Below are 14,810 nucleotides of genomic sequence, written 5' to 3'. Positions count from 1 at the left end.
GACTTTAGGGAAAATATTCTGTTGACTGACTAGACAAAAGTGGATTTTTGTGCTTTTTGTCCACCCTGTCTCATTCATGCAACCGTGTGCTGGGAAGAATTGCTAAAAGGATCTTAATGCAATAGCTTGATGATCTTAATGAGCATTCAGCAACAGGGGCATAATAAGACACAAGAGTCAAATTCATGGTTATTAAGAGATGTTTTTTGTTTTTTTTGTTTTTTTGGAGCAAGAGATTTCTTGAAAGATGATAATATATTAATAGATTCCAATAAATTCTGAGATTTTAGAGCAGCTGCTGACCAACTTATCAAAGTCTCGTTAGCAGTCTTCCCAAGACTCCCTCCGACTGTTTACTTCCGCTCTTTTGTCCTGTGTTTTCCTTTTCTCCATGCATGTCAAAGGATTATTTCCTCCACTCTCCATGTGGCTATAGTGGCCAGATGCCCCTCTCTTTACTCATGCAGAGAGGCGCCAGCATTCCCCCCAGAGCGCCTGCTTCTTGTGCATCCTACTGTAAATGTCGGCATTAAATTGTAAGCAGGCTTGAGCGTGGCTGCGTCTCCTGTGTGTGCCCAAGAAGCACAAAGGGCAAGCTGAGGCAAGTGGACATGGTGAGCCCGATCTGGACTTGTCATTTGAGATGTGTCCTTTGCTGGAGTGCTGCCCTGAATCGTTCCCCTGGCTGAGAGTGCTTCATAATAATGACTTTTAAAAAAATACAAAAACCGCTAATATACTTAAAAGTCGTGAGGATGACTAGAGCTTGGCAACAGAGTACAGGAGTGATTATATGGTCAACCTATAAAAGGAGTGCACTTTCCCAATTTGCAAGTCCTCCCTCCTCTTCCCTTTCCCCCTGCCCTTACTGCCTCCCCCACAGTGGTAGCAATCAGCCAGGTGCTAAATGCCAGGGTGAGGCACCGCTCATGGGTGGGTGGGGGCTGAAATTGCACGTGGAAATAAGCATCTGTTCTTGCTTGGCAGTGTGGGAAGCAGGGGAAGGAAATAACTGTCATTCTGCACTGAGACTATGGATTATGTGTGTATGTCCTGTGGGGAAAGACCACGAGATGGACTCAGGCAGGTTAATCATTAACTTAGTGAACTGAGCAGAATAAAGGCTGGTGAGGGGTAAGGATGGGAGACCAGAACTTATTCATTTCTTTTTTTTATATGTAGTTTAAATGAATGAGGACTGGCTCATCCCTTCAGAGGAACCTGATCATTAGCAGGGGACAGTGAGAGGCAGAGATAGAGGAGCTGACACCAACCAGACTGTTGGGAATTAGCTGATCTGGCAGCCTTGCCCTCGCCAGGAGCTTCTCAGTGATGGTAGTTAATGAATAATCAATGGCAAGAGAGGGTCAGTGGAGGGGATGCATGTAAATCTCCTCTACACTCTCATATAGACTTAATAGTTTAATTAAACTAATCGCTGTATTGACTCAGGGCTCCAAAGCCCTTTGAAGCCTGCTGTATTAATGACATGAAATCAGGCTTCCTCTTTTGTTGCAGAAATGTGTGCTGAGAGGAGACTAAATGAGCCGCCGCCGCCGCCGCCGCTGCTGTTGCTGCTGCTGCTGCTGCTGCTGCTGCACAGTCCAATTTTCCCCGGCTTATTCTGCATACAAGAACTCTGTGTGAGAAAACGCACGGGGGTAATTTAATAATCACACCAAATTCTAACCTGCACAGAAGGCACCCTCAGCCAGGATATAATGCGTCATGATGTAACAGTGTTGGAGCACACACGGCAAATGAACTTTACATTTTCCGAGTCAGTGGCTGCGTTTCTCAGTCATGCAAAAGAAGCCATATTATCCATTATCACAAAGCTGTCTCTAGCGTGCGTCAGAGATGCCTTTCAGGTAGCATGGCAACATGGGAGATGGCAGCTTTAATGTGTTCCTCTGCAACCAGATGGAGACACTTTGTTATCTTCCACAAGGAGTCAGTCTATTGGCACAAGTCCCCAGTCCCTCTGAAACCTCTGACTATCATGTGATTGACCACAGCAATACACTCACATGATGAAGCCAACGAATGGGGAGTGTATGTGTATGCCTTGCAAAGGCATTCACCAACTTTTGTATGCTTACTTTTGTAATAACCACAATCTACGATCCATTTTGTTAAAATTGAATGTGTGATAAACAAATAAAAACTAGTAGATGTGAGGCAAAAGTAAAACGATACATGGTTTTCAACATTTGTTTCCAAAAAAACATAAAAAGTTCTTGACAAGAAGAGTAGTAATCAAAGAAACACCCAAGAGGCCCATAGAGACTCTAGAGAAGCTCCAAAGATCCACAGTTCAGGTGGAAGAATCTGTTAAATCATGTTTTACTTTAGTGTTTTATAAAGAATATTTTAAAACAAAGCAAATTCATCACAAAGCAATTGGACAAAAACTTCAGTCTCTAGATTTGCAAAAATCAAAACAAAAAAAAAACACACACACAGCTGTAATCTCTGCAAAATGGGCTTCTTTATTACTTTCTTTCCTTTTTTTAGATTTATTTGCCACTTGTAGATTTGACAAAATGTTGAGAAAAAAAGAAAGAAAGAAAGATTCTTCTGCAAAGCATTGTGTATGTGAGTTCATGCATTAAAGCTGAAGAGTTGTGGGTGCACCTATATGAGAAACAGTGAGGAGTGTTTTTCCTACAGTATTTTTGTGTGTGTGCATACAGGGCTGTGGATGAGTCACTTTCAGAGGTTTCATGAGTTAACATGGAGCGGGGACTCTGTATTTAGCAGCAGATAGAATAATTGTCTCTTCATCAGCTCTCCAGAGATTACAATAGTAACTGTCAAGTGAATCAGAATTCTTGACATTTTTTAGTCTGTCATTGAAAGACATTGTTCAATCAGACTTTGTGTAAGGCCCTTTTTATATGTGACTTTCCAAGACGAGCTCTATCATCTATCCCCAGTGTGTCACATAAGCAAACGGTAGTTATCCTCACTAAGAGAAAAAAAGACTCAGAAGAAAGGGTAAACTCCTGAATGTGCAAGGCAGGAGGAGAGGAGGAACAGCTTGACAAGGCATCTTATCTTCATTGTGTTTCTTACTGTGCTCACGCTTTAAGATGCTTGCTATCGTTTTTTTTTTTCCCTTTTCTTTTTCTTTGCTGGAGAAAGGCTTCTCACAAGACATCTCATTTGAGTTCTTATGCAGTTTGTGCAGAGTATATGAAGATGTGAGCAGCCACAAAACAACAACAACAAAAAAACAACAGAAAAAGCAAACATGGGCACACTTTAAAATGTCTTATCTGTATTCTAAACATAAAGCAAAAGGTTAGTGCTGCAACCAAAAACAAAATAAGGCTGGTGTTTGGATGGAGTTTTCCACCATGATGGACAGTAATTAGATGCCAGGAAGAGTCTAAATAGACTTTTCTATTGGACCTAAATCTTTTTGGAGCACTACCAGCCTCTAAACCTACATGAAGATGTCTTATATTTCTAACAACTAATTTGTAACTTCACATAATAAGGTTTAACAGTCAGAAAGTAACTACAGTGTCCTGAGTTGGAAATATTCTTCAGAAGCGTGAGTCATTTCCACAGTAAACTTACCTATTATTTCTTGTGCAACCTGCTTCTTTTTTTTTTTTGCTCTCAGAGGAAATTGCCTCATTCCCCGACATGTTGTTTCAAAATGCCATTCTACTAGCTTCTGGGGTTAATCAGGTTGCTACAGAGGTATTAATCAATGCCTGCTTTTATGAAAGCAATAAATTACATCTCAAGAGGCTGTACAGAAAGTGAGCAGCCAGTAAAACTTCACATGTAGAAGCTGTAATCTTTTTTTAGTACTGCTGAAGCAAACTGTTTGGGGTTTTTTAAGAATTTTTTGGGGGGGAGGTGTCATACAACGCAATATACAGGTCTCTGAAAAAGTGTTATCCTCACACAGAAATGTTTCAAATCATCTTAAATTTTTGTCATATCAGCCCATAATTACTTTCTTAGAAACAAAAACTATTTTCAGATCATGATTTTGTTTAATAAAGAAAAAAAAAACTATCTAAACTAGCCAATCTCTATGTGAAAACTTTATTTCTCACTCCATTAAATAATTACTTAACAGTGATTTACATGCTTATTAGTAAGTTTTCCCTTATCAAAGCTAGAGCCAATTAACAGCTGTAAGAATAAAGAAATCACTTAAACAGTAGAACCTGTCTGATAACATGAAGTAGGCCAGAAATGCTTAAAAAAACAATATGATCATAACAAATATAAAAGACAAAAGAGTTTGCTGTGACCTTGAAAAGGTTGTTCCTGCTTGACAACCCTCCAGTGTTGCAATTTTGCAAAATGGATCGAATCAAAACTCCTCCACAGTAATGTCGAAGGCTTATTCTGTTTCTTTAAAGCAAAAACACGATGGCAGTTCTTGCAGTCGGCCCACCCAGCCGTTAGACTCATTGCTAATCTCTAGCCTACACAGGAACATGGCTGCTTTTCCCCAAACACGAGTGATTTGAAAACTGCATGTATGTTGCATTGTTCCAAACACTTTTCACAGCATTGCATGAGTTAATTAGTTCCAGCTTGAGAGTTTTAACTACTTATGGCTATGATGTAATTGGTATATTACTTGTGGTGAATGCTATTTCCAGGTCTAAAGCAAACTGAGAACATTTAGGAGCCAGAGAGTCTGTTCTCATCTAAAATAAAATGCCTTAGGTGAACAAGGCTGTTGATATAAAATACAAAAAATGTTTTGGGGACAAACCTTGCACGCTCTTTGGTGGGGCATGTAAACATTTACACAGGGGTATGAGTCAACCCATTTCCCCACCCCTCCTTTTAGGTTGTTTGTATATTCACTTCAAATCCTCGTTACACAGGCTTCGCATGCTTCTCTGTTCTAGCGCCTGTGGTCTGTTTCTCTCACTGATCAGCCTTCCTGTTGCTGCAGAGGAACTGTCAGCTGTGAGATAAGCATAGTCAGAGCACATGCTTTGCGATAGGGGCAGTGGGGGGAGGAGAGAAACTAAAACACAAGAGAGGGCAGAAAGGGCTGGCTTGTTCAGAAAATGAACACATTATCTCAGGTTGTTTTTGGAGCATTTGGGGAGTTTTGAGGATGAAAACCCGCAGCAGACTGGGTAATTCATAGGAAGAAGGTCCGGTTCCAGCATACAGGAGTGCTGGGAGTCAGTGAGTTGCTGTGGTGTGAAATATCAAAATCTCCTCTCCTTGGCACCTTAAAACAACCTGCACAGGAAAAGGATTAAGGAAAAAAACTGGGAGCAAAATTGTGGATGTGAGACGCAGAGATCCGAGTTTACTGGGCCTGAGGATCACAGAGAAGGGATATGCATGTTGATGAACTTTGCCTCCTCCGGTACGACACGCATGGGAGAAAAAGACTGAGGGGAGGATTGACCCTTATTGTTGAATCCGGCTGTGGATTGAGGACGGTTTGCAGCACGTACAACTGGTGCTGCAGTCATGTCTGCCTGATACGCGTGTGCGCAGTGAAAAAGTGGATGCGTGGGAGACAGGCAGCCATACAGGGAGTGAGACAGCCCGTTGTAAGTGGAGAGTTGGGGGAGTTTTCTTTAGATGGTCAGCCCCGGCAGGACCAGATCTGGCAGAGATGAGTCAGAGGAAGCTGATGCGACAGCTGCGGTTGTGGGAGAGTCCCGAGGGTCCACCTCATGCCCCCTCAGTCCTAACCTCACCTGTGTCGCCAGATGATCAATCACGCGGACATACGGGGTCCGCTCTGTTTCGCCGCTTGAAACTGAACCGCAGCATTCAGGAGCGCAGACGCTCGTCTCATTGTATATGCAGGTACAGTTCACCAAGGCACTTATATTTAATGTGCCCCAGTTGTTTTTAAAAAAAATTATTATTATTATTAACATGAAAGGAGGTGCGCTGATCTTTGTGATCTTCTGCTTTAGTTTGGCTTGAAATGATGCAAACAGCAGTGCAATGTGAATATTTTAGTTTTAATTTTTAATTCAGAATGCTTAAGTCTGATTAAAAAAAGAGTTCTCTCAGACTTCAGACAGAAACAAATAAAAAGGAGGATTAGCTTATGTAGCTCAGAGAACGTCCCCCGGCATACACTTTTGATGCGTTTTTCATTACGGCGGAAAAGTTGTTTAATGATAACTTGATCTGTTACCACGTTTATGGAGCCCTGTAGGGGGAAGGAGTGGCTCCTAATTGGCCAATTTACAAGTATGAATTCTAAAAATATCAGACTCTGTTTTAGACATCAAACTGAGAGGCGCTCAAGGCCTTATTTGCTTTAAAAGCTTCACACATTTAGGTGAAGTGAGTAGATAAGTTTCACTCTTATAAAAGGAGAGTTGCAGCAGCCCAGCAACACAACGAAGTATTAACCTTTGTCTACACAACTTTGAGACAAAAAGTGATTTGTTTTAGCTTATGTCGAATTCTATATTCAGAAAAATAAATGTTATACATTCTGTCAGACACTCCGATTTCAATCTATGCTCTGCTGCTCTGTGGACAGAGTTTATTTCAGAGCTCCAAGATCCAATCTTTTGATTTCTGAAAAGACAAATGGTCTGAGGGATTCTACTGAGGCCTGGTTTCAGGGTAAAAGAGACACGTAATTGAAAAAGTGTGGAGTTCCTCCTTCATTTGAGCTTGAGCATGGCCACTATCTTTTTGCTCACAAACTAAAAGAGGAAGAAAGAACTGCCTTTGAAAGCTCTAACTGTTTTGTGTTCTCTGGAATTGATGTTTTTCTTGTTTCAAACACTGAAGAGAGCTTCTATTAAAATTCAATGCAGAACCCTTCGATTGTAGAATAGCATGTTGCCATGAATAGGATGCAAGAATACTTAATCTACAATGCATTCATGTGGATCCACTCATGCATACTTGAGATAAGCAAACTGGCATCCGAATCAGAGAAAGACAGAAGGTCAAATGTCCACAGAGAACCTTGAATGTGTGCAAGTATTCTCAGTCATCCATTTTATCTTCAGACCTTTGGGCTCTGAGACAGATCTCCACCCTCATCAAACTTCCAATCATTCACATCCTCCAAGAAACAGCTCCAGCTACAGAGAAATGGCAGTTATTATTGCTCGGTTTGCTGACTAACGTGATTCCTACTGAAAAATGACTTGTCAGTAACGTGTAATTGTCAGAGCAGCCCTGTGGCAATCTGCCAATTCCACGTTAGTGCAGACTCGCAATGATATCTCAGGTCTCTTCTCCTGCCTGTAATATTCCCTCTAAGAAGACGACAAACACTCTTGGCTGCAGTGTTGCTGCATGGGCATTCAGGCTTCCCCAAACACTATTTACTATCTCTGTGAGATTAGAAATGGTTGCAAAACCACAACTTTTTTTTTTACTTATATCAGATGTAAAACTAACTTTTCCTTCTTTTCTTTCATCAGCTTTGATTCAGAAAATGGCCCGTCACCAGGCCGCAGTCCCATGGATTCGCAGGCGAGTCCTGGGTTGGTGCTTCACCCTTCTTTCCCCCAGAGCCAGCGGAGAGAGTCCTTCCTGTACCGTTCGGACTCAGACTACGACACATCTCCCAAAACCATGTCCCGCAACTCCTCCATCAACAGTGAGGGGTAAGGGCAAAACCATTCCCGGGTGTATATGTACACACATTCGGTAGTTTGAAATGATCTCATACAACACAACAACTGTTGTAACTTTCCAAGCATTAAATTAACCAGAAAATTATAATTATTTTGCTCTTTTTTTGACCAAAATCTAGTTCAAATTAAGGAGTGTTTCAAGCAGGGCTTATTGCTAAAGATAAGCTTAAATTCAGTTTCTCTGCAAATTAGAAGTTCATGTATGACAACTAAAATAAAGTGAGTTTTAATACAGAAATATTATATTATGAACTATATAATCATGGGAAAGAATGCTGACTGGACAGTTGTCCCTCCCAAAGGAAACTTACCTACAAATGGTTATTGCTAAAGAACTATGTGTGGAAGAAAAAAATGTGGAAATAAAAGATACAATACCAGGATTTTGAAGCACAGCTCCTTCAGGAAGAAAGATTCATTCACCAGGCAGACTGTGGCTAGAGCCACCACACAGGACATTTGCCACAGCTGTCATTTTTCCTGCATTAAGCTATTGAATCAAAGAAACTATAAGAAGCACATCAGCCGAACTTAAACGAAAAGTAACTAGATTACTATTGAATGGTTCAAATTCCTCCTTTAAAATGAAAGTCAATTTTCATTTTCTTTTGGAAACCAAAATTCTGAATAAGGAGTGGAGAGGCACAGAATCCAAGTGGTTAAAGGTCCAGTGGGAATTTTCCCTAATCAATTTATGGAGAAATCCAGTGAACCTTGAATGTGTGATACGGAGCCATGATGGCATGGCTCGTAATCAAATCCAACATCAGGAGGTTTTAGAGCACCCCAAGTATCCATTTACTGACAAGAGATACTCTCTGATATCATTTTCCAGGAACACACAATCAAAAATACCAATATCTGCTTCAATAGTCATGATATCACTCTTCTCAATTGGCCAGCAATTTGTGCCTGACTTAAACCACGCAGAGAATTTATACAGTTTTGTCAAGAAGAAGGCAAGGGACACCTCCCCCAAAACTACAGATGAGTGGAAGGACACCATCAGTGCCACTTGGGCTTCCTTAATACTTCAGGAAAGCCACAGGCTGATCACGTCCATGTTATGCTGCACTGATGCAATGATTCACGCAAAAAGAGCCCTGACAAAATATTCATTGCACTTAACAGTACATTGACACTCTTTTTAGTAGGCCCACACTTTATTTTGTGAAATGTTTCGATATATGACTTTCACTTTGTGTTGAATTAACAGTTAAATAAAAAAAAATATGCATACATATGTATATTCTATGAGCTGTACCTATGCACAGACATTAACACTGAGCCCCACAGTGACCCAAACTCACATTCATCTCATTCTCTACTCCCATTTTTGTCTGCCAGGCACGCCGAAGACATGATTGTCACCCCTTTTGCTCAGGTATGTTTGTTTGTATTTCTTTATTATGCTTTTATATACTGCTCATTTTCTGCAGTATTGCAAAAGCAGGTGGAAAAACAGAACAGTGAACTTATCCCCTCCTCTCAATTCTGCTCCTTCCCTCCCCTCTTCTCCTTCCTTCGTTCCCTCCTACGCTGTCCATCCATCCCCCAGGTGTTGGCCAGCCTACGAACTGTAAGAAGCAACTTCACCATCCTCGCCAATGTCACAACACCCACTAACAAGTCAGTATCATGCTGTCGAACACCCCTTCCCCACACTTGTGCTCATCACGACTGCCTGCTTATTGTGTAGTTGTGCATATGCAAATATCTCCATTTCCTTGCTCCCGTGTGGAAAACATTTTAACCGTCGTGATTAACTGGTTTATGAGTCTCAGACAATGCTCAGGGAAAATTTAATCAGCATCATTTGGCATTTTTCCAGCCAACTGACTGAGAGCTGAGTGCACAGAGCTTTATGCTTCAGATGTATGTCCCTGACTCTTTGCCCAGACGATGGAGACGGTCAATAATGCTAAAATTATTCTCCCTTGTAATGCAGTAGACAGAAGGAGCTCGAGCTGGCAGGCTTTTAGCACCACGTCAATATGATATATAAAGCAATGCAGCACAGAATCATCAGCGTCTATAATTACACAGTGCTGCACAGTGAGAAGGCCTCTCAAAGAACACAGTCATAAAAGAATGAAAGAGAGAGTCAGGCTTTGTTTTTGGATGGCTTTATTGTGCTTTAAAAATACACATAAAAGCTATTATGTAAGATATCTATTTGTCATAAATATCTTAAGATTATAAATATCTAAACAAATATATCTATCTGCTATTGTCTGAACAAAGCCTTTTGTTGCCTGATACTGTAAGTGTATTTTTGCGCCACAAGGGGGCAGCAGTGTTTTATTCATCCTCTCATTTCATTGTGTGTTCGTCCACAGGAGGTCACCAGTGACAAGCCAACCCACTGTTCCCCAAGCTACTCTCTCTGGTATGCTGTCAGCTAATTAAAATGTATAGTCCAAGGAGTTTTCTTTTAATAACACACTAAGGCTCCACACTCCAAAAGAAAAAAAAGAAAAAAAAGTCATACAATCTCTGTCTGCCATCACTGAGAACACAATGCGTGTTATACTCAAACTGAGGGATAATGTTTCATATACTTTTATTTATTTATTTTTAAATCTTTTTGTCTGTGTCAAACTAAATTAATTTTATCCAAAATCCCTATTTTGAGCATTTTACATTGTAGCTAAAAAAAAAGCTGGAGAAATATAAATAAAAATAAACACATTTTTAAAAACATATAGCTCTTTCTTGTAATAAAAAACAGCTAAACATTCATTCCTACTTTAATAAACAGTTAAAAGTCATGAGTTTAAAAGCCTGACAATACACAGGTAAAGACTGTTTCTCAGTATTTTTGTTGTCATCCATTTGCTTTTCTTCTTTCAAAATGAGTTTTTACAGTGTGCATTTTAAAATCATGCAAATGGCTACCAAAGTAATTATATACTGTAAAACTTTCACCTTCAAGTGTTACTTGGTGTAAACTTGTTATTTAATTTAATTTAATTTAAATATATATATATATATATATATATATATATATATATATATATATATATATATATATATATATATATATATATATATATATATATATATATATATATATATATATATATATATATATATATATATATATATATATATATATATATATATATATATATATGCCCTCAGTAATACAAATATATATATATATATATATATATATATATATATATAACAGCCACACTACATCCATAGTACCATAAAGCCTAAGGAACATAGAAAATAATTTTTAAAAAGTTTTAAAAAGTTAAAATAGAAAACAAAATTTAGTTTAAAATCATATTACTATGAAATAAATAGTCAACTAATTAATCTCTCCATGTAAATGTGTATACATGTTTACAAGTGCACATTGCACACTAAGATCTAATGATGTAAAGTTATGTATACACCTAGATTAAGACGAGGAATTAAATAGCGTTATTGCTGTCTGGACAAAGGACCTTCTGTCAGTGTCAATGTCAATGTCAAATTTATTTATATAGCACTTTAAAAACAGGCATAGAACTGCACCAAAGTGCTGTACAAGAATGACAACAACACAAATGAATAAAAACAAAGTATCAATTCTGAAACATGTAGCGTGTCTCAGCGCTAGGAGAGAAGCTGGCTGCTGCGACCTCTCCTCTGACTGTCCAGGAGGTCATCGAGAGGGTGTCTATAATTGTTCTAAATTGTCTACAATTTGTTCATTATCCCTCTCTGTACCTGAGACCTTGCAGGCTCTGGCCCTTTTAACCAGGATGTCCTTCCAATTTTAGAGCAGTTTTGCATAGTTGTGAGTAATTGTTTGACCATCTGTCTTGGCAGAATTGGTTGATTTTATTCAAACAAGTCGACTGGCACAGACATTTAAACATATACATCAATAGTATATGTATATAAATTAATAACATTTTGGAATTATTATAAAATGTCTACCCATGACGAGTGTGTGCAATCGTCTGAACTGTACGTGGGACAACTCATATATTTCATCATAATTCTTGCAATTGTTTGCTTTTTAAAGTCACACATATTAAATCAGAGAACTTTAGTTATTGAAGAGCTTCTCAAATAACATCTTAAATTATGTCAGTAGCTTGTTAAATTAATAAGCTAATATTATTTTGTATTAAATATATTTACAAACATGTTTAACTGAGCAATAGAAGATTTGCTTGAATTTCTTTAAAATAGATTTGTAAAACCACTCAGTAAATCAGAGGCGGCCCACTAGCTCCTAATTTTCAAATGACTATAAGAATTAAAAAATAAAAATAAAAAAATAACAATTTTAGACCATCAGTTTTGCTATTCTTTCCATGCTTTTCTTAATAAATGATTTAAATGATTTCTGAGATGCTTTTCTCTCCCAGAGGAGACTTACCAGCAGATGGCTCGGGAGACTCTGGAGGAGCTGGACTGGTGTCTGGACCAGCTGGAGACCATTCAGACCCACCGCTCAGTCAGTGAGATGGCTTCAAACAAGGTATTGACACACAGGCATACCCACCAACAATTGCTTAGTAAGATGCAATAACTAGTAACATTTTTATATATGGTCCAAATGAGGTGTTGCCCATTTGTGTAAAAGGGGGGACACACAAGCACCACCTTAAGAATATCCTATCCGACATACCTGGGATATGTCTGATAGGTAACAACATATATGTCAACTTGGCACATAATTTTGAAACACTGCTTGGAAAAAATGTTCTTCACTGTTAAAAGAAATCATGCAAGAATGAAACAACATGCAGAGCCAAGAGAACCCCTGGAATCCTTCCTGAGTTTATTTTCAGTCCTGCAGTGATTTTTCAATAAGTAATACATGTTATTTATGGTTTGTGATATTACAAATTTGTTGTTTAAAAGCAAGACATGCAAATATGTTGCACCAGATATAAGAGTGCTGCTTTTTGAATTTGTGCGCTCACATGAATGGGAGAATTTAGACCAGCTTCTTAAGGATGCATGCAATTGTATTTCCAGGGGCACAGGGACATAGAGAGAGTGAGAGAGGGAAATGATGTGACGGTCTGTGGGTGAGGAGGACATGAGAAGGAGGGGGAAGAGTGGTCCTGATGCTGATGTCTCCGCTCTAACCTTGGTTGCTATCTAACGGAAGCAGGGTCTGCCCTTTCCTTTTACTCATTGGCTTCCCACTCTGACCACAAGACATGTGGTTTAGGCAAGAACCAATGACAGAGTGGTAATTCTCCTTTAACAGTGCTCTATCTTAAAGAGACAGTGTCAGAAACCGTGTTTTATCCCAGAAATTGTCCTCATCTTCTGTGTCATCATTAATAAATAAAAGATTTATTTATCATCTTCAATCCAGCTTGAAATGAAAGAGCTGAAAAAGAAAAAGAACAGATGGGCGTAACTTATATGATTTGCCCGCGGATGTACAATGTACAATGCCTCTGGGGACACAGACTTTGTGAAAACATTTCAATGATTCTGCAGAAAGGAGCAGCACAAATCCTTAACGTCATGCCAACATGAAGGTGCCTACATGAACATTGGCTCTCTGTCTCTCACTCTTACTCACACCCTCGCTCACACACATATTTGACAGACGTACATGCTGTCGTGTCGCACATGCGCACTCACCCTCCAACAGGGAGGCAGCTGCAGAAACACACACACGCGTACACCCATGCACGCGCCTGCAGCCACTGCCTGATTAGCTTGCGAGTGCTGTCTACAGCATCCAGGGAAATGGCGAAAGAGGCAGAGAGCACTGGAGGACGAATGGCAGCCTAAAGCAGCAGGATTAGACCTCTGGCATTTTGGGGCAGCTGAGGCATGGACTGACTTGGAGCATAGGACTGGGTTGCGCTGTTATCGGGAGGCGAGCTGATTGCCTGTGCACAGGCAGTGTGCAGTTGAGGTTTGGAGAGCGGCGACTCAGACGGGCTGTTGCACCGGTAGTACTGGGCTGGGCCTTTGGATCTGTACCGTTTGGGAGGGGCAGGCGACGCAAGGAAAAGGAGACTGTTTTTCCAGAACACTGTTTTGGTGGGATTCTTCCACGGGATCGTATGCTTAGAGGCCGGCCTGCTCACGTCCCTCTCTGTTTCTTTCAGTCTGTCTCTGTCTCATTCACTGTGTTCTTGTTTTCCTCTTGCCATCATCTGCATCCCTCTCCTTCCCGATGCTCCAGTTGCCATCCAAGTTCCCTTAACCTCCATTATTCGAGATCACAAACATCACTCTCCCTGTTTTTCTCATCTCTGCCATCTAGCTCTTTTCATTACTGTTTGTCGAGAGAATCAGCTCTTGCGATGTTGCTTTTTGTTTACATCCTTCTCAAATAAACACATCGTCTCCATCAACTCCTCTCTGTGTCCTTCAGACAGTCTCACATTCCCCTGTCTTTCGCTCCGTCCTTACTCATTCAGCACTCATCTACTTTTTATCCTGCGGTGACTATAGATTTGGGTCAGCCTGCTCAGGAAATGGGATAAGATGTAGTCTCCACTGCAGCCAGATCCAGGGGGGGCTCCTGGTCTGCCCATCTGGGGGATCCTCATCTCTGGAGCACAGTGAGGCTGAAGCCTGACTCAGGACTGACTGGGCACCCTTCTTTGGAGAATTGGATGTAGACAAGGAAAATTTGCACAGGCTGCTCCTACCCTCCACCCCTTCCCCATTCCCCATTCCCCATTTTGGGGCAGACGCCACTCTGGAGAGTCCCGGTTTGACTGGCTGTGGCCTCTCCCCACGGACCCTGACAACGCCCTCATGCCACTGGGGCACCCGCAGTGCCCCTGGCCCAGTTCACTACCACACCTCATACCTGTGCCATAGGCCCAAACCCCCTGGTTCTCTCAACATGGGTGTGGTAGAGGCCATCGACCCGGCACCATCTCAGTGCCCCTCACCTGTACCAGGGGGCTACAGGCTGCCCCGTTCCTCCAGCTACAGTCCTCTGCAGGGGAGGTCAGGGACAGAGCTGGACCTTGGTGCAGCTGATGGAGGTGTGAGGGAGGGAAGTGGGACAACAGCTGAACGCAGGACGCCATTGGTGGACCTGTTCTGTGAGACCTGCTCAAGGCCCTGGCTCATTGGTTGGTGGGACCAGGTAGGGTAATGTTAAACAAGCCAGAGTGTAAAACAAAGTTTGGGAGTTTCAGTGTTGGGTGGAGGCTGTGGGCACTTTATGCTCTACTGTTA

General features: G+C 40.8%; 1 protein-coding gene across 2 annotated transcripts in view; it reads left to right on the top strand.

The window, feature by feature from the left end:
• The window catches only part of pde4a (phosphodiesterase 4A, cAMP-specific), a 50,887-nt gene that overhangs the window by 26,365 nt on the left and 9,712 nt on the right, over window positions 1-14,810 (top strand). Inside the window, exons 1-6 of one of the 2 annotated variants that reach the window (XM_044099571.1) lie at window positions 4,995-5,820; window positions 7,416-7,601; window positions 8,979-9,015; window positions 9,190-9,260; window positions 9,971-10,020; window positions 12,005-12,117. In XM_044099571.1, coding sequence (XP_043955506.1) covers window positions 5,624-5,820; window positions 7,416-7,601; window positions 8,979-9,015; window positions 9,190-9,260; window positions 9,971-10,020; window positions 12,005-12,117 — 654 coding nt within the window. In that variant the 5' untranslated portion in view covers window positions 4,995-5,623. Of the gene's footprint in view, window positions 1-4,994; window positions 5,821-7,415; window positions 7,602-8,978; window positions 9,016-9,189; window positions 9,261-9,970; window positions 10,021-12,004; window positions 12,118-14,810 lie in introns of those variants that run through there. The other variant, XM_044099570.1, reaches the window with a different exon arrangement.

The sequence above is a fragment of the Gambusia affinis genome, linkage group LG19 (assembly GCF_019740435.1).
Source record: "Gambusia affinis linkage group LG19, SWU_Gaff_1.0, whole genome shotgun sequence".
NCBI lineage: Eukaryota > Metazoa > Chordata > Actinopteri > Cyprinodontiformes > Poeciliidae > Gambusia > Gambusia affinis.
This window is presented reverse-complemented; position numbering and strand designations above follow the sequence as displayed.